The sequence below is a fragment of the Perissodus microlepis genome, chromosome 9 (genome assembly GCF_051167445.1).
Source record: "Perissodus microlepis isolate ML-2025 ecotype Zambia chromosome 9, ASM5116744v1, whole genome shotgun sequence".
NCBI lineage: Eukaryota > Metazoa > Chordata > Actinopteri > Cichliformes > Cichlidae > Perissodus > Perissodus microlepis.
The window spans coordinates 10,297,457-10,324,213 of record NC_140469.1 but is presented as its reverse complement, the minus strand read 5'-3'; the positions used below and the strand labels follow the sequence as shown (position 1 = coordinate 10,324,213).

General features: G+C 43.1%; 2 protein-coding genes across 2 annotated transcripts; both read left to right on the top strand.

The window, feature by feature from the left end:
* Positions 1-861: 861 nt before the first annotated feature.
* LOC146380025 (uncharacterized) lies at positions 862-2,739 on the top strand. Its single transcript, XM_084938970.1, has 2 exons — positions 862-2,287; positions 2,379-2,739. The coding sequence occupies exons 1-2, from the start codon at positions 929-931 to the stop codon at positions 2,541-2,543; spliced, it is 1,524 nt and encodes a 507-aa protein (XP_084795096.1). The 5' UTR covers positions 862-928; the 3' UTR covers positions 2,544-2,739.
* Positions 2,740-4,619: 1,880 nt separating this feature from the next.
* On the top strand, positions 4,620-6,389 carry LOC146380024 (cystatin-B-like). Its single transcript, XM_084938973.1, has 2 exons — positions 4,620-5,150; positions 6,006-6,389. The coding sequence occupies exons 1-2, from the start codon at positions 5,049-5,051 to the stop codon at positions 6,132-6,134; spliced, it is 231 nt and encodes a 76-aa protein (XP_084795099.1). The 5' UTR covers positions 4,620-5,048; the 3' UTR covers positions 6,135-6,389.
* The last annotated feature ends 20,368 nt before the right edge of the window (positions 6,390-26,757 follow it).

Genomic DNA, 26,757 nt, shown 5'->3' with positions numbered 1-26,757 from the left:
ATTTTAAGTTAACATTAATTTAACAGACTGACAGACTGGAAGCATGCCAGTTCTCTTCTCACCTCACATGACAATAGTCCTGAACACCATAACTCCATGAAAGCATGGAAAGAACTGGTAGTGAGGATTAAAAAAGGTGAAACAAATGACAAACAACAGAAGGCACTTCTGCAGGCTGAGAAAAAAGGATGGAGGGCGGTGCTGACTTGTGTCACTGCTATTATTCAGTCTCTCGCAATCAGAAATTTAGCATGAAGGTGACAAACAGCATTAAACGGCAATTCGATCGATGGGTTTCCATTGTGTGCAGTGTCATTAGTTTGAATGTGTTTGATCTGCAGTGGATGGATCTCTTTGCTCTATGCACTGCAAATGGAAGGTGTCATGTGTATTTTACATTATATAACCGGTATGGTGTTTGTTGTCTTCCAGGAATTATAAATCTTCCCCTCTTAATTTTTGTTTGACGTTTCCATCTTGGTCGTGAAATAAAGTTTCTGATTTTACCTTTTGTGAATGTGTCTTCTTTTCAGTTCTCTGACATATCACAACTTTGATTATTACAATATCTAGATGGTATGAACAACCTTCACATAAAATTATTTGGTAATCAACCCATGCAGGAAGAGTCTCCAAAAGTTGAATCTGTTCATGTGGACCAGTGTTGGGTCTAACGCGTTACCAAGTAACTAAGTTACTAAGTTACTAAGTAACGCGTTACTGTATTTAAATTACTTTTCCACTGAAAAAGTAGAGTAACTAATTGCTGTTCATTTTTAGGTATTTTAAATACAGTTACTTACAATGTACTTGCGTTACATTGTAAAATAACTAAACTCGCTGAAAATCATTATTTAATTTCAATAATTTATCTTCTAAAGGTAAAAATAAACTCTGCCGCTTTAACATCGCTGTAGTGCAGCGGAAGATGTCGGACTTGGCTGAAGCGAGGGCCTGTTTTATGAAATGGAAATATTCCCGTCACTTCACTTTTCTAAAACAAGCAGACAAGAACATTACGGTAATATGTAAGCTATGTCCTGGGGAGAAAAAATTATCGGCCGCTGTCAATAGCACGAGTAATCTGCTGAAGCACCTGACACGGCAGCACAGACAAAGCCTTCTGAGTGAGCCATCTTCATCATCCATGGATAACACCGCGGCAACTCCTGCTAAGCAGACGAAACTTGATTTCACTTCAGCAACACAGAAAGTGTCTGAAGGTGAGCTTAAGAAAATGATTGCAGGCTACGTTGTGAAAGAGATGCTACCGCTGCGTACTGTAGAGTCTCCGTCTTTTAGGTGCATATTAAACAAAATACCTGTGTGTGGCAAAAAAGCAGCACTGCATGATCGAAAAACGTTTTCTACTTACTTAGATAAGTGTTATGCTGACATGGAAATGGAGCTTAAAGAGACATTCGAGAGTTTGGAATATATTTCCACGACTGCTGACATTTGGACCAGCCATAACAAAAGTTTTCTCGGAATGACGGCACACTGGATTGATCCTTCTACTTTTGTAGATGCAGCGCTAGCATGTAAAAGAGTTCGAGGGAGACACACATATGATGTCATCGGCAATGAAATCGAGCAAGTACATTCGGCTTATGGACTGAACTCTAAAGTGACAGCCACCGTGACAGACAACGGGTCCAATTTTATCAAAGCTTTTAGAATGTTCCAAAAATCAGACTCTGATGAGGAATCGGAAGAAGATGAAGAGGTGACATTTACTGATGTTGAGCAGACCCTCTCCACAGAATCTGAAGGACAGTTTTCTCTCCCTCCACACTTAAGGTGTGCATCACACACACTGAACTTAATTTTTCATGATGTTGAGAAATGGCTTCAAGCAAATGAGGCAAAATTCATCTACAGAAGTGCAACTTCAAAGTGTTCTGCAATGTGGACAAAAGCAAACCGTTCTTCTGTTGCTTCAGAGTTGGTAGATAATTTTTTCAAGAAAAAACTCATAGTACCTGTTTCAACACGATGGAATTCATTTCACGACGCTCTGTCCAGGATCACTGACATTCCCCTTGCTGAATTAAATACTGTCTGCACTCAGTTTGGAATCAAATGCTTCACTGATCGGGAGTATCTGTTCCTAAAGGAGTATTGTATCGTGTTGAAGCCACTCACTGTTGCACTAGACATATTGCAAGGAGAAGAGAACTGCTATTTTGGAATCCTTCTTCCAACTCTGGAGATTCTAATGTCCAGGACGCTGGCACTGCAGGACGAGCTTAAGCTGACAGCATCCCTCCCTGATATCATTGTTAAGGTAATCTATATATAGCCTTACCCTAAAATAAATTTTTGTTTTATTTATCATGCTCTTATGTGAAGTGTCTGATGTAGTTTTTTTCTCATAGGCCATCAAGGTGTGCTTTTCCTCAATGATGGACAATAAAGAAGCTCTCCTGGCTGCAGTCACTTTGCCTAAATTTAAGTTACGCTGGATCAGAGAAGAAGAGAAAAAAGACATGGTTAGGGCAATGCTTACTACAGATTGCCGTGGGTTGTCTCTTGAAGACTAATAACCTGCTCAAGATCACAAGAACCCTGCTAACTCCACTGATGACTTTTTTTCATTTGAGGAGGACGACTGTACCTACTCTGCTGAAACAGAGGTGATGGAATATTTGAAATCTGCTGGGTCTGAGCTGGGTGTTCTTAGGCAGTTTCCCAGGATTAAGGCCATTTCACTGAGGTACAACACAGCCACACCATCAAGCGCACCAGTTGAAAGGCTTTAACTTAAATTCACTTTAACACTTTATTTTGTCCTGATGAAACTCACTTTACTATACTTGACATAATTCTTTTTTATTTATACAGATATACTACATGTGTAACATTCATTGCATTGTTTAAATGTTTAATAATAAAGTACATGAATAACATGAGCTTATTATATATCATAGTAAAGTATATTTCCTATTAACTAGGCAGGTCATTGTCTCTCTTGACAACGCTGTCTTCAAATAAAAATAATTCCCTATATTCCCATCTATTCCAAACAACGGTAGTAAGTATCAAAGTTTCAAATTTGTCTTTCACTTTGACTCTTAATTTAGTAATAGGGCTGGGTATCGTCACTGATTTCTAGAATCGATTTGTTTCCGATTCACAGGGTCCAGAATCGATTTGATCCACGATTCGATTCGATTCGATTCGATTCAATTCGATTAGATTCGATTAGATTCGATTCGATTCAATTCAATTCGATTTGAATCTGGGAAATTTTGACAGTCAGAAATATTATAATTCAGATCGGTACATTTACATATTTTTGTATCTATAAAAAGGAAGCTGACACACGCAAGACTTTATCAAAGGTGTGAGCATCACAGCAGATGCCTTTGTGTCAAAGTAGCTGAAGATTAAACACAGAAAAACATGAAGGTGATTTTCCTGGCCTGGGATTTTATAAAAATATTCTGCAGTACATCAAAAATGAAAGAAAACCATTAATCAACATATGAACGTTACCCCTGACGTTACAGCGGTTTTATTACAGACACAGCGTTTTGCATTTTGCATAATTTTAAAAAGTTTACATTTGTTCAGTATTGGCAGAAACGGCAGAAATTAGGTTTTCTTTTCGGAACAGCGGCCGACAGTGCTGTAAACAGGGGTAGACTTGTGCGTAACAAGCAAGCGAATAATGCAGAAAACAGATTTTTAGGGAAACTGTTCTTGAAGTACAAAGAGAGAGAGAGAGAGAGAGAGCTGTGCATGAAGTGTGATTTTATCGTGGTGGAAGCAAAACAGCAAAAGTCAGAGTGAATTCATGACGATGTTCATGTGAAGCGTAGTTTGGATCTTCTTTTGCTGCTGGTTCAGTCAATATTGTTTGGAGAGAGATAAAACTAACAGCTTTAGAATCAGCGCAAAAAGGGCGTGAACACAAAGCGCAGACCCGCCGAAACATCAGAATCAGCGAGCTGTCGGCTTTCAGCCCCGACCGTGTCCGTGCCGTCAGCTGAGAAAGGCGACATCTCACTGATTCTGATTCGCGGGTTGCGCTGTGTGTTTACGTCTTTGTGCAGAATCCGTGTACCTGCTCTCATTTACTGTCTTAGCTGTTTGGTGGTTATTGAAATTTTGTGATCTTTCACCTGAGATTCTGGCATTTCGGGCAAAATAAATTTATATTAAAAAAATCGATTCAGGATTTTAATGAATCGATTTCACGTTATCCAAGCCAGAATCGATTTTAATCGATAAATCGATTAAAAAAACCCACCCCTATTTAGTAACCATGAACAAGAGGTCGGAGGTCAAATGTGGCATGATACCTTAATCTTTCTATGACACTTTCTGTATGTGGACCAGAGATGGGCAATAACGCATAATCCGATTGACTGACTGACGGGGACCATGACAGTGCAGGAGAGAGAACGACCATGCAGCGTTTAAAGCGTGGAAATACTGATCTTACTTTGAGTTTGATTCCTTAAAAAGTGACAAAAACATTAGTGTTCGCTATTCACTGCGTGGAAGAAAACTTCTTTTTACAGCGAAAACCCCCCTAAACTTCCGAGCAAGCACCAAGTACGCTGCCACGGGAATACGAAATTCACAGAGAAACTCCAAGATTCTTCCACTGACATGCGGCACACCTGCACCAGGGCAAACCTCCGCCTGCCCCACTCCTGCTAAGCAGGGGAAAATAGAGCAACAGGACCGCTGAGTCTTTGATTTGATTTATTTTATGCTGTGTTTTACTTGCATCTTTGAAAGAGTGAATGTAAACACAAAAAACTATTTTATTTTATGTGCTGGAATGCGCAGAAAACAGGTTTAAATGTTAAACAAATTTTAACATTTCAAAGTTGCATATGATTTAATTTTTGCTTGATGCATAAAGTTAAAAGATTAAAACTAATAAAACTAGTTTTAAAAAGAGGCTTTTCCATTTGATTACATTTTCTATGATGGACTATGCAGAAAAAGTAAAATAGGGCTGAAAGATCTATCGCTTTATCACCTATTCAGGGCCTGTGCTTCATATTGATGTTGCTGTCATTGTTATTCAGATGAAGCCTCTCGCAGAGCAGAAAACCAGGAGAAACTTCGAGGTTTTCACTGCAAAGAATTACAAAACACAGCTTGTAGCTGGGACCAACTACTTCATTAAGGTAATGTTTGTAATGCAAGCAGTAAGCAGTGGCAACACTACAAAGCTCCGAGGTCTTGCATGCAATAAAATATAATTAAAAAGAGCACTGATTGATAATGTGATCTGTCAGGTGAAAACTAAAGCAATGATCAGTGGGGGGTTTTCAGTTACTATCTCTTCACATATGTAGTGATTTTAAAAGAAGGCGTGTGCAAACCTTTAACTGTTATTGATTTTCTAGCATCATAGCTGAGGCTTTCAATCATTGTTTCCACACAAATTTCACAAATTCCATACAAAGTGCACCTCACACTCCTGGTGTGGCACAGGACGAGCAGTTCCAGTTTTTCCAGTTTTTGTGAATGATCGCTTGTCACACACAACGTGCACTAGGGGCAGGGGTGTCAAACTCCAGGCCTCAAGGGCTGGTGTCCTGCAGGTTTTAGATATCACCCTGTTTCAACACACCTGAATCAAATGATTAGTTCATTACCAGGCTTCTGGAGAACTTCAAGACATGTTGAGGAGGTAATTTAGCCCTTTAAGTCAGCTGTGATGGATCAAGGACACACTTAAAACCTGCAAGACACCGGCCCTCGAGGCCTGGAGTTCAACACCTGTGCACTAGGGCTTAAATAAAGAAGCATAAGCACATATTTACTTCATAAACTCTGTCAGCCATGAACAGAGCTCAACAAATGTTCTGTTTGTGTACACTACAACAATCAGCCACTCTATATATGAAGATGTGGATTCTCCTTTTCCACATGTTAGCATGTTGTTTGGCCCACAGCTGTGGCTTACATTGATAAAATAAAATGATCAGGATTACTTCTATGTGCACATCAAGCATCTCCTTTAACTTTCCTTGCAGGTCTATGTGGGAGGAAACGAATATGTTCACCTCAGTGTTTATGAGAAACTCCCGGCTTATGGAGGAACGCTTGAGCTGACTGATCTGCAGCACCCCAAGACTCAGAATGACAGTATTGAGTACTTCTAATGGGACAATGAACCAGTGAAAGCATCAGTGCCTACAGCCTGTCCTCTCAATGTAATCCATTAATAACCTGCCTCTTCATAAGGGGAAAGCTTTCCTTGTTTACATATAATAACCAGCTACAGATAATGGAAGGCAAAGTGAATCAGTTAAATACGAGGTGGGTGGAAAAAAATAAAGCCGATTATTCAAACCACAGCAGAAAAATAGTCCTTTCATGTTTTTTTTTTTTTTGTTTGTTTTTTTTTGGAAGACCTATTTCTGGAATGTTTTACAAAAATTAAAAACTCTGCAATTTAAAAACATTTGCAGACTTTGCATATTAATGTGGTTCAGGTCTGCTTACTTATCAAAGAGGAGTGAAACGAGTGTGACTGTGTATGTGGGACCCATATGTGAACAGAGTGTATTTAAAGTGTAATTTATGTCGCATAGCTGTATAAACTTGGTCAGTTTTGGATGATGTAACAGAATTAATCATGAAGGTCTGATAACCTGATTTTGAGTTCTTTAATATCATTTCAATGTAATTTTAAAAAAAAAGTATTTCATTTGCTAAGGTATTTGTGACCATATTTCATTTTGTATAGTGTATTTCAATACAAAAAGAAGCTGTATGTAGTAACATTAATAAAGTCATTCTAACATGGATAGAGGAAATAAATGGCATTTGACATCTAAAAAAAATAAATAAATAAATACAAAACAAAACAAAAAAAAAACAGAGTGGCAGGCTCGCAAACTCAGAGGTTCTTGGTGCCTTAGACACGTACCTCTCCTATCTTCCTCATGACGAGAAAGATGACGTGAAAAATCTGATCCAAGCACACCCTAGTCTGTTTGGGGATGTACCATCTAGAACCCCAGTGTTAAAGCACGACATTGACGTGGGTGATGCGTGCCCTATTAAGCAACACGCATACCGGTGCCCCCCACTCAAGAGGTAATTAATGAAAAAAGAGGTACAGTACCTGCTTGAAAATGGTTTGGCGATACCTAGCCATAGCTCTTGGAGCTCTCCATGTCTGCTGACACCAAAGTCAGATGGTTCTCCTCGTTTTTGTACTGATTTTAGGAGGGTAAATGCAGTCACAGTCCCTGATTCATACCCGTTGCCTCGCATGGAAGACTGCATAGACAGTATTGGAGCCGCCACCTACATAACAAAGCTAGATCTGTTAAAAGGGTACTGGCAGGTTCCTCTAACTAGCAGAGCCTCTGATATTTCAGCATTTGTTACTCCAGACCATTTCTTGCAGTACACAGTGATGGCGTTTGGCATGCGGAATGCACCGGCCACTTTCCAGCGACTTATGAACTTTGTGTTAGCGGACATTAACAATTGTAATGTGTATTTGGATGACATTGTGGTATATTCTTCTTGCTGGACTGATCATGTGAGTACTCTGAGGGATGTTTTTGCTCGTTTAACCCAGGCTTCCCTAACTCTGAACCTGGCAAAGTGTGAAATTGCCAAGGCGGTAGTGACATACCTCGGAAAACAAGTAGGACACGGCCAGGTGCGCCCCGTGAATGCAAAAGTGGAGGCCGTACTGAGCTACCCGGTGCCCACCACAAGACGGGAGCTCAGGCATTTCTTGGGTCTAGTGGGCTACTACAGATGTTTCTGCCGGAACTTTTCGACAGTAGTGGCTCCCCTGACTCATCTGTGCAGTCCAAAGGAACCCTTCGTATGGACTGCTGAGTGCCAACATGCATTTGACTGTGCCAAGTCTCTCCTTTGCAGTGCCCCTGTACTGGCTGCTCCGGACTTCAGCAAGGCCTTCAAGCTGGAAGTGGACGCAAGCGCTACTGGCGCTGGAGCAGTACTGTTACAGGATGGAGTTGATGGTGTCAGTCATCCGGTTTCCTACTTCTCAGCTAAGTTCAAGCCTCATCAACTCAACTATTCCACCATTGAGAAGGAAACCCTGGCCATGTTGCTTGCTCTGCAGCATTTCGACGTGTACGTGGGGTCAACCACCACCCCTGTTATGGTTTATACTGACCATAACCCTCTGGTATTCCTAAAACACATGTACAATCGCAACCAAAGATTGATGAGATGGGCGTTGCTTGCTCAGGAGTACAACATAGACATCCGACATCAGAGAGGTATGGACAACGTGGTGGCTGATGCACTGTCCAGGACCCAGTATTAACCCCAGTAACAGACTTGGTGACAGTTGTTAAAAGTGTCTGTTTACTGTATGTGATATTTTATGTGGGGGGGTGTTACGGTCGCTGACCTCTAGTGGCTCTCCCTCTGTAGAAGAGTTTTTTTCCTCCTTTTCTTGTGTTGCAGGTCTGCCTCATGAGCCACAGCTGAGGTGTGTTAATATATATATATATATATATATATATGTGTGTGTGTGTGTGTGTGTGTGTGTGTATATTTATATATATATATATGTGTGTGTATATATATATATGCATGTATATATATATATATGCATGTATATATATATATATATATATGAAATATTTTACTACATAAGACTGGTGCACCAATCTTATGACACTGCCAACTTTGCTGTGCTGGTGTCATTGTTGATTAAAGTTTATTTATTTATTTATTTATAGTCAGCTAGTTCTAAACACAGTTGACCATATGACGATGAGTTAGTGACAAAGTCTTTAGGAGTGTTATGGCCCGTCTAGGCGCAGCCAGACCATAACATAAGGGGTGATCCATTCCCGTACGACCCCAAGCAGCACATCACGCAATTAATACTTTTTGACAGTGATTTATTTACAATGAGTGAATTTAGAAACAAAGGAAGGGAGCGAATTATAACTTCGGGGTGAACCCAAGACCAAAACAACAAAAAAAAGGGAGGCTATCTCAGGGATAAATCAAACTTACCTATTCAAAAGAATTAAACCAAACGACAATGACTTACCTCCCTACCTAAAAAAAAAAAACAGGATAAAACTGTAATCAAACAAAAAGGCGGTCCACCCCTACATGCTCCTACATTAAACAAACATTGCTAACAGTGAACACACTGTCTGCCGGTTGGGATGGGCCGAGGATGGATGACCTGGCAGTCCCTGACGGTGTCTTCTTATGCGCTGCCTCCCGGTCATTAGCCAATCGGTACGATCCGTCCACCCTGGATGCACCAATCATGGAGAATCACCTGCACACTCAGATTTACATATTAAAATTACGACAACAGTCGTAACAAGGAGAAATAGTAATTATATTACCCATTTTGTGAGTATAGTTATAGTTATAGTTGTATAGATATATATGGCTAATAAGTGCTACCAAAGTACAGAGACAAAGTAACTGAACCTTCAGATGTTTTTACTCTTACAACCATCAAACAAATCTACTCAATTATCATTTTTCCAAGTGTGTTTTAATGTATGTCGGTCTTTTCATGTTCCATTTAAAACCTGATAACATTTAACTGTCAATATTCTTAAAATGTCACTAGATGGCACTGTCATTTTATTTTTCACGTTTTGTTTGCAAAAGCATTGTTTCCATGTAGACCACGTTATCCAGCTGTAAACAACAATTTTCATACATTCTGAAAAACTAACTTCAGTGGTTGACTTTAAACATTCCAGGTTCAAGTTTCAAGAGGAGATTTCAGTTGCATCTCATGGCTTGTATGGCTTACGTATACTGCATCTCCTGTTCAGGCACCTTGATTGTATCAACAAAACATGTTGAACAAGGGGTCAAACAGAAACATAACATATGACCCAGGCACCAGAATCTGCCTGACAAAGACTCCAATCTGTCCCACTGCATGGGTATGAAATATGTGAACGAATGCAGAGATTTTGACATTTTATTGTATTTTGATTAGTTTTATAGCTTTTCCTTTAACGATCTCCCCCATGGCCATTCACACTACACTAAAGTAGTAATAGATAAGCAATTACATATATTCTAATTTTATTTTATATCTATCAAATTATACATATTTTATTTTTGTCTTTGGTTGTTTTGTTTTTCCAGTGGCGGTGGGGGGGAGTCATTTTCTGAGAATTAACTACAAACTTTGCAGCTTAAAGAATAAAAGTTTGGGTATAAAATTGCCAAGTTTTCACAGATTCTTTCATTTACAGCATGTTTTAAGTGTATTGTATATCTCTGTTAGGGGAGTATACATTTTTATATGTGCAGCTTGCAGACACTCACTGTTGTGCCTCTTTCCTGGATGCTTACACAAATATTGACAAAGATTTGAACTAAAAATTCAAAATTTGGATCAATAATCATAAGTCATTTAAAAATGCAAATAATAGTGCATGATAAAAACAAATAAACCAATAAATATATAGAATGCAGAAGAAGATAAAAGCACAGCTATCATTAAATCATACAATGAATAAAAGTCAGTAATATGAATTTGCTTCCCAGTATCATTTTTCTTGGAAATGTCAATCCTGAATTTCTTTTTGTCGTAGCTACGTGCAGCGTTCAGAAGGGAGGTGATCATGTTATGCATGTCTAGTTCAACAAGTTTTTTTCCCCCGTTCAAACAAGTCATAAATTGTTAACCCCAGATTTTTTCACCACAGTGTCAGTTTGTAATGTCCCAGATAACTAAAGATAACCACAAATGTCACACAAGACAGTACTTGTCTGTAAACTGATTCTGGTTACACTTCCAAGCATTCTGCAGTAATACTCACAGTCCTGTTGTGCTGAAGTACAAATGTGGACAGATGACTGAAATCAATTACCATGTTTGTTCATAAGATAAATCTAGATGATCACTTGAAAAAAAGAGGATGGAAAAAAGGTTATTTGGGCATGTTAATCTTTGTACTATGTCTTCTAATGCAGATGGTGTGGAGAATGCCGACCCAAATGCAAACAAACAGAGGTGGAAATTTAACAAAGAGGAAGGCTTTATTTTTGGCTGCACAACACGAGAGATACATAGAAAAACAATACAGAAAGCTTGAGGAAACCTGGGACTTGGAGACCTAGAGGAGAGATAAGCAGACGGACCCGATGAGGAGCAAAGGAAAACACAAGACAATATATAGACAGAGGATAACGAGGGAATACACAACAACACAACATCCCAGATACACAAAGATAAACAAAAATGTCAGAACACACAAAGTACTTATGGCGGAAGATTTCCTTTCTGTTGTATTGATCACATGTTTTAACCATATCACTTCAGTGATTGTAGAATCACATTGTCACCAGTTGTATGCATGTGCACCACAAATGGGCCGTATGCTCTATCACACATCCAGAGACGGCACCGGAACTCAGTAGTCATTTCACAAAACCTTTATTCATCTTTATTCATCTTCATTTAAGCATCTTCTAGAAGGGGAGATGTGCAAGGCCGGTGTCCCTCTGCAAATCTTCACTCCTTTGTCTGTGAAACACAGTTTTGTAGAAGCGACCCTATCATAAAACCCCCATGGTGTCCTGCAAACTCTGTGTCTGTGTGTATGCACGAGCACGTGAGTGAGTGTGTGCGCGTACCCGTGTGTGTCTATGTGAGTGCACGTGAGTGAGTGTGTGCGGGTACCCGTGTGTCTATGTGAGTGCACGTGAGTGAGTGTGTGCGCGTACCTGTGTGTATGTGGGTGTGGGTGTGTGTCTGTATACGTGACTTCCTGGAGGTCATAAAAGTAATCTCACCCAAGCTACACCAAATTCCTCTACACAACATAGAAAACACAGTTAACATATTACAAACACTGAGACTCCCACTCTGCATCCACTGGGCCATTGGCCTCTTGTTGTCTTACATTTACAGATAAGCATGTGGAGAGTCTCCTACAAACCTACTTCTAAGTTTATAACAATTATGAGTTTTATTAAAGGTACAAGCATCAGCAACCCCCAACTGTAGCTTCCTGTCTCCTTTTATGGCAGGCAGACCCCCAGTGTCCATAAATTCCTTTCTCTCTAAACAATTACACACACTCTCAGGCTACAGCTAAACCAAACTGAAACACAGAGACAAATCCTTTCCTATTCATCTGATCTAAACAAATTTAACACATCATATTATAATAATTATTTTCTTGTACTCACAACACACACACACGGTGGGGCCATTGTAAGTTCATGGGAGACGTTAAACAGCTAGTGAGACTCCTTCTGCTTATCAGGGATGTAAATCTGTAGGTGTCAGCTAGGCAGAAAACAAGGTCATAATTCTCTCTGTGTGAGGGAGAAGGTTTTAAGGATGGTGCTGGAGGTATAGCAGTCTATTTATCTTAATTAAGCAGTCTTAATTTACACAAAGGTCAAGGACCAAACAGAGTGAGAGACAAATAAGAGGAAAAGACAAACTCTCTAACAAAAGAAAGAAAATTATGCTTATTAATAGAATTTCTGGAGTTATTAAACATTTCCTGATCCTCAGTGTTGAACACACAGCATTGTTTTTATGTATTCTTGACTGCAGGTTCATGTCAGAGAAACCAGTAACCTTCATCTGCTGGTGTGGAAAATGCTTACATGTGAAGGGGGAAAAGTCAGTTCAGCTTTGTCTGATTCTGAGCGGTAGAGCCGTAACATGATACTGTAGGATTGCTTCGTTAAAAGGGAAGTGTTGCTTTCAAAAATGAAAAGAATGACCGGTGAAAATGAAACTCATGAAAGAAACTGCTTGACCTTCCTAGTATTCGTTAGGTTACCTCATTTCTATCAGAAAATAATGCGTAAAATCATCGAGTCTCAGTAATTTATTGAAACTCCAAATTCTACAAAGGTCATTGTGTCATTTCTTTTAATTTCTTTAAGTAGTCTTCACGAATAGTTCTCCAGGCTTCATGAAGGATATCTTTGAATATTGGCTGCCTTCTCTTCTGTTCACTGTGAAGATGATGCCACGTTCATTCAATAATGTTGAGGTCTGGTCCATGACTGATAGTGTCTCGCTGTGTGTTTTTCTATCCAGGTTTTACTGCATTGACAGTGGAAGCTGTTCTCCAACACCACTGGGTGAAATACAGCCCCAAACCATGACAGAGCCTCCACCATATTTCAAAGATGGCTGCAGACACTCACTGTTGTACCTTTGTCCTGGCTGCTTCCATAAATGATGACAATTTGAACCAGAAATTCAAAATTTGGATCCGTCATTACATCAGACATGTTGGGACTGATTTTGGGTGCAGTCCTCGTGTAATTTGGCATACTTCAGCCTTCGTTCCTGACAGGGGATTTCTTTAAATCACCCCGTAGTTCTTCAGCTAAGACACCTGACTTAAAGATAAGTTCTAATGTAATTTAGCCTTTTGTTTATTTTATTTTGTACTTCTTGTATTTATATCTATTCAGTGGGGACTGTTTCCAACCTTTTTAAACTACTTTAAACTACTTTGATCTCTAGTTTTCACTTGATGAGGGATTATTATGTTCTTCCTAATATGGGTGAGTATATAACGGGTGGTGCTGTAGATGCGGCTGCAGGAATGGGTGGTGGATTAACAAAAGGATTGCGAGGACTGTACAGTGTCTCGTCTTCTGGTCTTACTAAACTGGCAGTTAAGTTCTGTTTTTCTGACTGTTTATCTTCTTTCTCTTGTTTTTTTCTTTTTTCTTTTCATCTCGCCTAGCTGCTTCTTCTTTCCAGGCCTGGAAATATTGTGATCCTTGCGCGCGTTTTCCTTTCTTTCAAAAGAACTTCCTTCAGTTGTGTTAATGCTGAGGGGCTGCATTTTCCTTCTCAAATGGGACATTTTGTTTTCTTAGATTTCTCCATTTACAAGCACTGATTTGTCCGGCGCCTGGACATTTCTTTTCTAGCCACTGTTCGTCAGCAGTGAGTTTTGTGGGCTGATTCCCCATTTTCACAGAACTGCAGAGCCTTCTCTGGTACTAGACTCGGGGGTGGTGGCTGACACACCCTTCTACTCCGCGCTATTCACGGAGCGGTGTCAGTTTTATGAGACGGTACGTGGGCTTTTGCAGGATACACAAAGAAAACAATAAAAAACAATGGAAGTAGTTCAGCAACATGTTGTGCTGTAAAATCAACTTACTTCCAAAACACATATACATACACACAGATAGACATTTGCGCGCTGATTTGTCACGAAGTATTTCACGGCTACTTTTGAAACCAGTCTAAACTTAGTTCCTTTCGGCGAACTCAACCTATTTCACGTGTGAATTATTTCTTCAAACCCTTGCGGCGGGTTAGACCCCTTTTAGACCCTTGCGGTGGGTTAGACCTGTTTGGACCCTTGCGGCGGGTTAGACCTGTTTGGACCCTTGCGGCGGGTTAGACCTGTTTAGACCCTTACGGCGGGTTAGACCTACTTAGACCCTTGCGGCGGGTTAGACCTACTTAGACCCTTGCGGCGGGTTAGACCTACTTAGACCCTTGCGGCTTGTTAGACCTGTTGCGCAAAACTTAGACCCTTGCGGCGTGTTAGACCTAAACAGTGTTTCCTCACCCTCAGTCGTCTTTTGCTGGTTATCAAATCGTCTGGCTGGATCCCAATGTCGTGGACCAGAAATGTTCACCGGCCTGGACCCGAATTAACGTCCCAGGTCTTTCACCTCTACCTGGAGAGGGCTGTCGACAGACTTCGGTGCTGGCTTCCCACGACGTCAGGATACAGCAGTCAGACCTTGGATTGGAGTCACAGAAACGAATAGTTATGTCTATAACTTCTGTTCCCTGAAGGAGAGGAACGAGGTACAACACATAAGTATGGGATATCACGCCCTCGAGTGTCCTGGCTGAAGAAACCTTTAATCACGCCTTTAAGGCAGATGACGTGTGATGACACGCGCACGGCCCCGCCTGCACATATAGCCGCTGTCATCACAGTCATCCCTCAGTTCGATAGCCGCTCTTCACCGAGCCAAACTGCTTAGTGGGGCCACCTTGTGTTGGACCTCGTTCCTCTCCTTCAGGGAACAGAAGTTATAGACATAACTATTCGTTCCCTTTCAGTCGATTCACTCGGTACAACACATAAGTATGGGACATATATACACGCCCCACAGAGCAGCCACCGAATCGGACCACCACATCCTTAGTGAGTGGTAGACCCAGCAGAAAGGACAGCATGAGCCACCGAAGGGGCTGTAACGTCCAACCGATAGCTGCCGCACAAATATCAGCTACAGGCACCCCTTTAAAAAGAGCCCATGAGGTTGCCATCCCCCTGGTGGAATGAGCTCTCACCCCGTGGGGCAAAGCAAGACCACTGGTGCCGTATGCCAGTGAGATAGCTTCTATAATCCAGTGGGACAGCCTCTGTTTCGACAGAGCTCTACCTCTATTTGGATTAGCGAAGCAGACAAACAGCTGGTCACATAAACGCACATTCTGAGTGCGCTCAATGTAGGTGCGTAGCACACGCACTGGACAAAGAGAATGCATCCTCCTCTGCTCCTCAGATGCAAAAGGAGGGGAGCAAAAACTCAGCAACTCAAACTCCATTGAGCTAGAAGATGCAGGCATGATCTTGGGAAAATAGGCAGCATTTGGACGCAATACGACCTTGTGGCCATCAGAAGAGAACTGTATGCAGGAGGGATGCACAGAGAGCGCATGAAGGTCACCCACTCGCTTTGCCGAAGCCAAAGCGAGAAGTAATGCAGTCTTATATGAAAGAAATTTCATATCCACAGACTCAATGGGTTCAAATGGGGGGCTACAAAGGGCCTCCAGCACCAAAGACAAGTCCCAAGCAGGGACACTGGACTTAAGCACGGGCCTCAGCCGGCGAACTCCTTTCAGAAAACGTATGGCGAGGGGATGCGCACCTAGTGTCACCCCGTCAAAGCCAATATGACAAGCAGATATAGCTGCCAAATAAACCTTAATTGTCGAAAATGAAAGGCCCTTATCCAGCAGCTCCTGCAGGAATGTCAAAACATCCACAATAGAGCACTGAAATGGGAGAGTGTGGCGGTCCTGGCACCATTGCTCGAAGGCTCGCCATTTGTAAGCATCCCCTCCATCCTCTGCGCTGTGGTGTATCGTCCCCCGAAACTTATTAAGGATTTTCTTCCAGAATTTGCTGATCTACTGGGGAGCCTAGTGCCACGTTATGACCGTATATTAATTGTTGGTGACTTCAACATTCGTGTTTGCTGTGAGGACAGTTCGCTAGCTAAGGATTTCCTCGCTCTTATTAGCACCCTCAATTTCACCCAGTGGGTAAGTGAACCAACTCACACTAAAGGTCATATACTTGATTTGGTACTATCTTATGGTCTGGATATTTGCATCACGGACATAGAGGACTCTGGGATTTCAGATCACTTTCCGGTTTTGTTTAATACTGTAGCGAGCGCTGTGGACTTGAACAGTGATGGTCCTGTGCGGCAATCGCGCACGATTAACTCCCAGTCAATCGCCCACTTCATTGATGCTTTCCTTGACTCTCCCCTCTCTGATGCTAACTGTAATGGGGTTTTATCAGCGGATGAGCTTGCTAACCTCTTTTATACTACATGCGCTGACATCCTTAACTCTGTGGCACCTCTGAGAATTAAACGTGCCAAATCCTCACAACCCTGGCTAAATGATACTACTCGCGCCCTTAGGCGTGAATGTCGTCGTGCTGAAAGAAAATGGAGGAAAGACAAACTCCACGTCTCTCTGGACATCCTCCATAATTGTCTATCTAAGTATCAAAAGTCTGTTAAAGCTGCCAAATCTGCCTTTTTGTCTAGCATTATTATGACTAATAGCCACAACCCCCGAGCACTTTTTAATACTTTTAATTCTGTGATAAACCCTCGCACTACCACTTATAGGGATGCTTCCCTTACTCTTTGTGATAAATTCTTAAAGTATTTTTCTGATAAAATCTCAGCTCTAAGGGCTTCTCATCCATCTCATCCATCATCAGTTTTAGACCCAGTTCCAGCCTCTGAATGCTTGACTGTCTTTCAACAGTTTGAGCCAGTGTCTTATTCTGCTTTAAAAGATATAATTGATCATCTCAAAATCTCTGGTTCCCCGCATGATATTCTTCCTTCTCGTTTCTTTAAGGAAGCTTTACATGTTATTGGTCCTTGTATCTTATCTCTGCTGAATGCATCATTGTCATCAGGTTGTGTACCGTCTGTCTTTAAGCATGCTGTTGTGCAACCTATTATGAAAAAGAAAAATCTTGACCTAATTGGTCTCACCAACTACAGGCCGATCTCTAAACTCCCTTTTATTTCCAAAATATTGGAAAAGGTAGTTCTAAAACAACTACAGGCCTTTTTAGATGCAAATGGTATTAATGAAAAGTTTCAGTCTGGTTTTAAACCTCGCCACAGCACAGAGACAGCCTTACTTAGAGTTTTTAATGATCTTCTTTTAACTGTTGATTCTGGATATTCTGTGGTCTTAGTTTTACTTGACTTGTCTGCTGCTTTTGACACGGTTAACCACAACATTCTTCTATCAAGACTGGAACATGTTGTTGGTCTCAAAGGTACGGTTTTATCTTGGTTTAAATCCTATCTCTCAGAGAGGTCGTTCTCTGTTGCTATGGGGCAACACTCCTCGGCTTCTGTCCCTATTTATTGTGGTGTGCCTCAAGGGTCCGTGCTCGGTCCTGCTCTTTTCTCTTTGTACATGTTGCCCTTGGGATTAATTTTTAGTAAATACAACATCTCCTTTCACTGTTATGCCGATGATATCCAGATTTATTTACCTTTGAAATCCGATGTGACTGCTTCTTTGCAACCTCTGTTCAACTGTTTGCATGAAGTTAAAATTTGGTTATCACATAATTTTCTTACATTGAACGAGAATAAGACCGAAATCATAGTCTTTGGTAGTCACACTCCGCTAGACCAGTTAGCTGATGCCCTAGGCCCTCTCGCTAGCCATCTTTCGTCCACTGTAAGAAACCTCGGAGTGTTCCTGGATGGCTCTTTTAAACTCGAGAAACAGGTGTCCACTGTGGTAAAAAACAGCTTTTACCAGTTGCGTCAGATTTCCAAAGCAAAGCCGTTCCTTCCTTTAAAGGACCTTGAAAAGCTTATTCACGCATTTATTACATCCAGATTGGACTACTGTAACTCCCTCTACTCGGGCCTCCAACACTCCTCTCTTTGTCGGCTCCAGTTAATTCAAAATGCAGCTGCGCGTCTTTTAACAGGTACGAGAATTCATGAACACATAACTCCAATTTTAGCCAAATTACATTGGCTCCCTGTTAAATATCGTATAGATTTTAAAATTCTTTTGTTCACTTTTAATATTTTGAATAATTTAGTGCCCAGTTATCTTTCTGATTTACTCCATTCATACAATCCCAACAGGGCACTTAGATCGTCCAACCATAGGCTCCTAGCACAACCTAGGACTCGAATGAAGTCGAGAGGCGACCGGGCCTTTGCATCCGTGGCACCCAGACTCTGGAATAACCTCCCCGTTCATATTCGCACTGCCGAGTCTATCCAGTCTTTTAAATTACGTCTTAAAACTTATTTTTTTACTTTGGCTTTTGATTCTGTCTAGTTGGCTGTTTTAGCTTGTTGCGTTGTTACCTATTGTTTGTTGTCCTCTTTTATTGTTTGTTTTAACTGTCTCATGTTTTTATTGACTGTGAAGCACTATGGTCAACACTGTTGTTTTAATATGTGCTATATAAATAAATTTTGATTTGATTTGATTTGATTTGTAAGCGTACAAGCCTCTAGTAGATGAGGCCCTAGCGCTCTGAATTGTCGCTATCACACTAGGTGGCAAACCCTTAGCAATCAAGTTTAACCTCTCAGCAGGTAAGCATGAAGGCGCCACAGATCTGGGCGTGGACGAAACACTTCTCCTCCCGCCTGAGAGAGGAGATCCCTGCGGAGAGGAAGCTGCCAAGGACTCGCTGCTAGCAGGCTGATTATCTCTGCATACCACGACCTTGTGGGCCACCAAGGGGCCACTAGAATCAGAGAGAGGGAATGCCGACGCACTCTCTCTAGAACTGGAGATATCATTTCCACTGGGGGAAATGCATACAGGAGCACGTCTGGCCATTGGTGCGCTAGTGCGTCCAAGCCCAAGGGTGCATCGTGGTCGATTATGGAGAAGAACAGGGGGCAGTGAGTATTTACCCTGGAAGCAAAAAGATCTATTTGCGCCTTGCCAAATAGGTCCCAAATCTGAGCCACTATTAAAGGGTGTAACCTCCATTCTCTCACCAGAGGACCCCCCCTGGAGAGAAGGTCCGGCCCCAGGTTCAGGTGGCCCGGGACATGGGTGGCTCTTAGAGACAGAAAATGAACACTGCACCATAACAGCAGAGAGCGAGACAGGTTCAACAGGGGAAGAGAGCGTGTTCCTCCCTGCCTGTTTATGTAAGACACCACTGTTGAATTGTCCGTCCTGACTAAGACATGCTGGCCCTCCAGGACTGGACGAAAATGCTTTAGAGCTAAGAACACTGCTAACAGCTCTAAGTGGTTGATGTGCAGCTGGCGCTGGGCTGCGGACCAGATCCCTCTCACTGATGCACCCTCGCACAGCGCTCCCCACCCTCTTAGGGAAGCATCTGTGGACACCACCTTGCGAAACAACACCCTCCCAATCCGAGAGCCCTGATGCAGCAGCCCGGGCTCCCTCCAAGGACGGAGAGCTAGCATGCAAGACGCGGTTACCGTCAGCCTCCTCCGGAGGTGAAGCAATGCACACAAACGGTGAGAGAGAGTCCAGCGTTGAAACGCTCTCATTTTTAACAGTCCAAGTGGCACTACGGCGATCATAGATGCCATCATGCCCAACAAGCTTAATATCGTCTGGAAACGCAGTCTGCGTCCCAGCTGAAACTGAGCAAGGCAGCGATGAAACGCGGCCACTCTGTGCTCCGACAAACGTGCGCGGCTGGAAAGCGAGCATATTTCCAAACTGAGAAAAGTAATCTGCTGACTCGGGATTAGCGAGCTCTTTTGAAAGTTCACAGAGAATCCCAGTGTCTGAATGTGTGACAGAACCAGCGACAGCTGTGTCTCCGCCTGCTCTCTGGAGCAAGCTACGAGAGCCCAGTCGTCTAGGTAGGCTAAGATGCAGATTCCTCTCTCTCTGAGGGGCGCTAGCGCTGCCTCGGCACATTTCGTAAAGGTGCGAGGAGCGAGCGACAGCCCGAACGGCAGCACTAGGTATTCGTAGGCTACGCCCTCGAATGCAAACCTCAGAAATTGCCTGTGTTTCGGGTGTATAGCCACATGAAAATAAGCATCTGTTAGATCGATTGTTGCAAACCAATCTCCCGGGCCGACCGCATTCAAGAGCTGTCTGAGTGTTAGCATCTTGAACCTGTACGTTCGTAGGTACGTGTTCAAGACTCGCAGGTCGAGGATGGGACGAAGCCCTCCCCCTTTTTTCGGAACAACAAAATAACGGCTGTACCAACCTTTGTCTGTCTCCGAAGCGGGGACCACTCGTATTGCCCTTTTCTGCAATAGCGCCTTTATTTCCTCTCTGAGTATCATGGCCGCCTCGGTGTTGACAGTCGTGTTTACGACTCTTTGGAAACGGGGCGGCTTGACCCGGAACTGCAACCGGTAACCCATGGCAACGGTTCGCAGCACCCACGGAGAGGGGGCGCAAGCGCGCCACTGAGGGAAGTGAGCAGCCAGCCGGCTGACCTGCAGCACCGTCGGCGGGGCGTTGTCGCCCCCCAGTGTGTCTGCAGGGGACTGCATCACCTGCCTGACCTGGCTCATTCTGCCTGCAGGCTGAGCATTTGTGATTGTTTGAGAATAAACAACACTCTTTATTGATTGTAACATGGAAACATGTACATTTATACATTTTGTTGGAGGCACCTTTTCTGGGGCACAACAATGAAAAACAGCGGGAACACTCGATGTGGTCACCTGAACATTTAACACACCTGAACAGGGAGTTACCTGAGGCATTTTGTGTGCAGGGGTTTTGTGCTTGGGAGACAGTGTTAGGAAAGTGCAGCGCCTTCTGGGGCTGACAACCTGAACAGAACTTAAGCGGCACCTCTTGTGCGGCAACAGAGGGGTAAAAACAGCGTCTCCCTGCTGCTGGACCCCCTCTCCACTTGAAACCACAGCTAGGAGGGCTGAGGCTTCTTCCTCCTGGGCGTCGGGTCCCGTCGGGGGCCCGAGGGTGGGCCTTTGCTCCAGGCCGACTGGCGTGGAGCTCGGGTCGGAGGATGTGCTCTTGCTGGCGGCACACCCACTTCAGCAGTGGGCGCCGGTCTCTTGCCAATCGGCAGAGGAGCGGCGGGCCTGTGAGAGCTAGCTGCGGGCTTGGGCTTGGGCTGACGTCTGGGGATGATGTCGCGCAGAGCTTCCGTCTGCTTCTTCCTCAGATCGAATCTAGCCTGAATGGCTTCAAGTGAATGTCCGAATAACCCAGCCGCAGACACTGGTGCGTCCAGATATACAGCTCTGTCCCTATCCGGGACATCAGAGAGGGTCAGCCACAGGTGCCTCTGCGCCACTACTGTCGAAGCCATCCCTCTGCCCAGGGAGAGCGCTGCACAGCGAGACGCACGGAGGATGTAATCTGTGGCGACTCTGACCTCGTTAAGAAGAGGTGCCAGCGGGCTGTCATCAGGAACCAGCGATCCGAGCTCCGCCAGGCACATTGCCTGGTACGTCTGGAGCATGGTGACAGAGCTCATGGCACGAGCAGTGCCGGCCTGAGCTCTATAAATCTTCTCCAGCTGCGAAGCAGAGAATCTGCAGTGCTTGGACAGCAGAGTTGCGGGGCCGCCGACACCATGGTTATGGGACGGGGCCAGATAAGCAGCCAGAGACGGCTCCATAGGGGGTGGGTTAGCTAAGCCAGCCCCCTCGGCGCCGTCCAATTCCATGTACTGTCCATAGCCGGGCACCGTGACGCGGGTAGACAGAGGTTTGTCCCATGATGCTGTTAGCTCGCAGAGAAAGTCTGGGAACATGGGAAGGCAGTTTTTGGCCGTTGCGGGCTCCGGTGGGAGGAAAAACCCCGCGAACCGCGACGGCTTCTGAGCTGGCGGAGGAGAGGGCCAGTCCACCTGCAGCTTCTCAGCAACACGGCGAAACAGGGAGAAAAGAGAGGTGTCATCGTGGCCGACCGGCGCAGCAGCGGCGGTACATTGGGCCGACAATGAGCTCTCCTGCTCATCCTCCGACAAACCATGGATGTCCAGGCCGATGTCCAGCACGTCATCATCGTCCTGGGGAGCGCTGGCGGGCTTCAACCCAGGCTGAAGCCCGTCAGCGCTCCTGCATGGTTCCGGCTCGTCATCGGCTAACCCGTCAACATATTCCATGTGGTCAGCCCAGCTAATTGCGGGGACATCGACCGGAAAATCCTCCAGACTCGGAAAGGAGAGGGTCATGCCGTGCGACAGCCGAGCGTCCCAGCACTTTTTCCACAAACGTCACCCGTCTTTCCAGGGTCGAGCGCCGGAGCTGGCGACAAAACGCACAGGCTTCGGGCTCCGTCAACGCTCTCCTAGCATGGACGATCCCCAGGCAGACAGGGCAGGCATCGTGCTGGTCGCTGTCATGCAAAGAGAAACCGCATCCCTGAGGACAGGGGCGAACAGAAGATTTCTGCTTTGCTCGCTTCGGTTTGGAGTCCATTCCAAAACACAAAGCAAAACGCTGCACGGGAAAACTTGAAATTAGCGCTCCGCGGGCAGCCTACACACCAACTGCGCGGTGGAAGCTAACACCAACAGGGGCAGTTAAGCTAAGTTCAAGTCGGCAGACAACGGAGCTAACTAGCAGCAGCTAGCTAGCCCAACTCAGCAGAGGTGTTCTCAGCGAGGTGAAGAGCGTAAGAACTGAGGGATGACTGTGATGACAGCGGCTATATGTGCAGGCGGGGCCGTGCGCGTGTCATCACACGTCATCTGCCTTAAAGGCGTGATTAAAGGTTTCTTCAGCCAGGACACGCGAGGGCGTGATATCCCATACTTATGTGTTGTACCGAGTGAATCGACTGAAAGGGAACGTGTCTGTTGTTTCCATCGCTAAGCTCGAAGGACCAATTTAAATGTCAGGGGATTTCTTTAAATCACCCCGTAGTTCTTCAGCTAAGACACCTGAGTTAGAAAACACAAACACTGCAGTTGTCTTTACACGCGTGGGCAGTCATGAACGCACAATCTACGACCTGCGTCTCATCACTGTCTGCGTTCTTTATTTATACTTTTCTGTGTGTGTGTGTGTGTGTGTGTACAAAAATAACAACGTCACTCAGAGCAACGGGTTTTTCCCTTTTCTACATCTGCATGTTCTCGAAAAGAGCTGAGGTTTCTCTTCTCTACATCTAACTGTTCTCTGAAAACAGAAAGCGGTTAGTAGCTGAATAATTTAACCCTTTGAAGCCGGTCGGAGCGGGCACGCTCTTTTTTGCGTAACTATTTTTAAATCCCGGTAGCACTGCAACCGCATAAGCTAGCGCAATAATTTTTTTTGCATATGAAACCGGAGGAGTTGTACTTACATCTTATGCCATCAGCTTGTCCTAAGTCACGGTTTCCTTCCACATAAAGCTTTGCAAAAATTGCATAAAAAGCCCTTGCAGGAACAAAAACATAATATTCCAGAAACACGCTTTGCCGATCTGATCAGCTGTTAGTAACACTTCCCACATTGAAACAGACGTCAGCCCGAACGATCGCATGTCCACCATTTTCTGCCCGAAACCGGAAGTGACGTCATTTTCGCGGAAAATGTAGTTTTTTTACTTGTAGGCCTTAAGAGCCTATACTGGTGTTTTTATAAGTCATGTTTGACTTTATGCTTTTCTGAATAGTTGCTGGGATGCTTAGAACTCGAATTGCACTGCTGGAAATAGTTTATTTTGATGCACATGCTGTTTTCTTTGCAAATTTGCATCATAGGATTGTTTTTCGTTTTTCCTGCAGTATATAAAAATTGGTGTATCTCAAAAATAAAACTATGAAGACACTCAAAATAAATTTCCTGTTGTTGTAAACTATTTTTGCAATTTTTTTGTATTTAAAGTTTTGAGGGATAAGCCTCTTAAATTTCTCCAAGTAATATAGTAATATATGTAAAAAAAAACAAAACCGATTTTCAATTTTTTTGTAGTTTATTGCACTTTTTTGCAATTAATGTAGTTACTATGGACTTAATGCATACATATTATTAAAATATGGGCTATAACAGTTGTATTGATGTATATCAACTTGAAATGCTCCCAAAAATGGCACTACAGCATGTAAAAATATAAAGTAAGCTCTGGCGGACTTGGTTCTATGGTAGATCTTAAAGGGTTAAGGACATGCTGCACACAATGCTGCTGTATACCAGGTTTTTAGATGGCAGATCTTTATTTATGCAAACAATTTAATAATAAGATCTTTATTTTTGCTTGTTGAAAATGTGTTATCCATGGTACTTTTATATACTAAACCAAAGAAATGGGTATAAAACAATGTTTTGTTTTATGTCAGGCAATTAGTAATAAAGTTGTGTCTAAAGATTCAATTTAAAATAGAGTCTTGGCCAGGTTGTCTGTTGTATGCGCTGCCTTTGTTATGCTTGAAAAACTTCCAACCTGAACCACATAATAAAACACACACGCACAGAGCTCAAGACTTTTGTTCAGTAGTGTACATAATTACTTTTTAAATCTAATCAAAAGTCATTTAAAAATGCAAATAATAGTGCATGATAAAAACAAATAAACCAATAAATTAATGGAGTGCAGAAGAAGATAAAAGCACAGCTATCATTAAATCATACAATGAATAAAAGTCAGTAATATGAATTTGCTTCCCAGTAACATTTTTCTTGGAAATGTTTATCCTGAATTTCTTTTTGTCGTAGCTACGTGCAGCATTCAGAAGGGAGGTGATCATGTTATGCATGTCTAGTGTTGCGAAATCAGTTTTACCTCGGTTCTTTTTATTCCTCGAGCATCCAGAGATGGCACCGGACTCAGTAGTCATTTTCACAAAACCTTTATTCATCTTTACTCATCTTCATTTATCTTTACTCTTCTTCATTTATCCTCATTTAAGCATGCATCTTCTAGAAGGGAAGACTTGCCAGGCCGGTGCCCCTCTGCAAATCTTCACTCCTTTGTCTGTGAAACACAGTTTTGTAGGGGCGACCCTATCATAAAACCCCCACGGTGTGCTGCAAACTGTCTGTGTCTATGTGCACGAGCGCATGAATGCCTACATGTGCGCGCTCCCACGTGTGTCTATGTGAGTGCTCGTGTGTGACTGTGTACATGAGTGAGTGTGCGTGTGGATGTGTGTGCGTGACAGTTAAAACACTGTGGGTGTAGGTGACTCCCTAGAGGTCATAAAACCCATCTCCCTTCCAGACCACAGTTATCCAGTTACAAATGTTGAGACCCCCACCCAAACATTCTCTGGGGAATTTCCACTCAGCATTAAATCCTCTCTGTTTTACTTTCACAGTTCAACTGGAGAGGGTCTCCTATACTCTACTCCTAAGTTCATGACACAATCAGGCCTTTATTATATTGAGGGCAGTGTCAGTATCTCTACAATAGTTCTACATTCTATGATAACACATTTCTAAACTCTAAAATAAGCTAAACACTCCTACACTAGTTCAACAAGTTTTTTTTCCCCCGTTCAAACAAGTCATAAATTGTTAACCCCAGATTCTTTCACCACAGTGTCAGTTTGTAATGTCCCAGATAACTAAAGATAACCACAAATGTCACACAAGACAGTACTTGTCTGTAAACTGATTCTGGTTACACTTCCAAGCATTCTGCAGTAATACTCACAGTCCTGTTGTGCTGAAGTACAAATGTGGACAGATGACTGAAATCAATTACCATGTTTGTTCATAAGATAAATCTAGATGATCACTTGAAAAATGCCGACCCAAATGCAAACAAACAGAGGTGGAAATTTAACAAAGAGGAAGGCTTTATTTTTGGCTGCACAACACGAGAGATACATAGAAAAACAATACAGAAAGCTTGAGGAAACCTGGGACTTGGAGACCTAGAGGAGAGATAAGCAGACGGACCCGATGAGGAGCAAAGGAAAACACAAGACAATATATAGACAGAGGATAACGAGGGAATACACAACAACACAACATCCCAGATACACAAAGATAAACAAAAATGTCAGAACACACAAAGTACTTATGGCGGAAGATTTCCTTTCTGTTGTATTGATCACATGTTTTAACCATATCACTTCAGTGATTGTAGAATCACATAGTCACCAGTTGTATGCATGTGCACCACAAATGGGCCGTATGCTCTATCACACATCCAGAGACGGCACCGGAACTCAGTAGTCATTTCACAAAACCTTTATTCATCTTTATTCATCTTCATTTAAGCATCTTCTAGAAGGGGAGATGTGCAAGGCCGGTGTCCCTCTGCAAATCTTCACTCCTTTGTCTGTGAAACACAGTTTTGTAGAAGCGACCCTATCATAAAACCCCCATGGTGTCCTGCAAACTCTGTGTCTGTGTGTATGCACGAGCACGTGAGTGAGTGTGTGCGCGTACCCGTGTGTCTATGTGAGTGCACGTGAGTGAGTGTGTGCGCGTACCTGTGTGTATGTGGGTGTGGGTGTGTGTCTGTATACGTGACTTCCTGGAGGTCATAAAAGTAATCTCACCCAAGCTACACCAAATTCCTCTACACAACATAGAAAACACAGTTAACATATTACAAACACTGAGACTCCCACTCTGCATCCACTGGGCCAT

What these genes read in the sequence shown, in the direction of transcription:
- LOC146380025 (XM_084938970.1), top strand. Translation starts at nt 929, where the DNA reads ATGTCGGACTTGGCTGAAGCGAGGGCCTGTTTTATGAAATGGAAATAT. An exon ending in TCCCTGATATCATTGTTAAG is followed by an intron (nt 2,288 to 2,378) that starts GTAATCTATATA and finishes TTTTTCTCATAG; the next exon opens with GCCATCAAGGTGTGCTTTTC.
- LOC146380024 (XM_084938973.1), top strand. Translation starts at nt 5,049, where the DNA reads ATGAAGCCTCTCGCAGAGCAGAAAACCAGGAGAAACTTCGAGGTTTTC. An exon ending in GGACCAACTACTTCATTAAG is followed by an intron (nt 5,151 to 6,005) that starts GTAATGTTTGTA and finishes CTTTCCTTGCAG; the next exon opens with GTCTATGTGGGAGGAAACGA.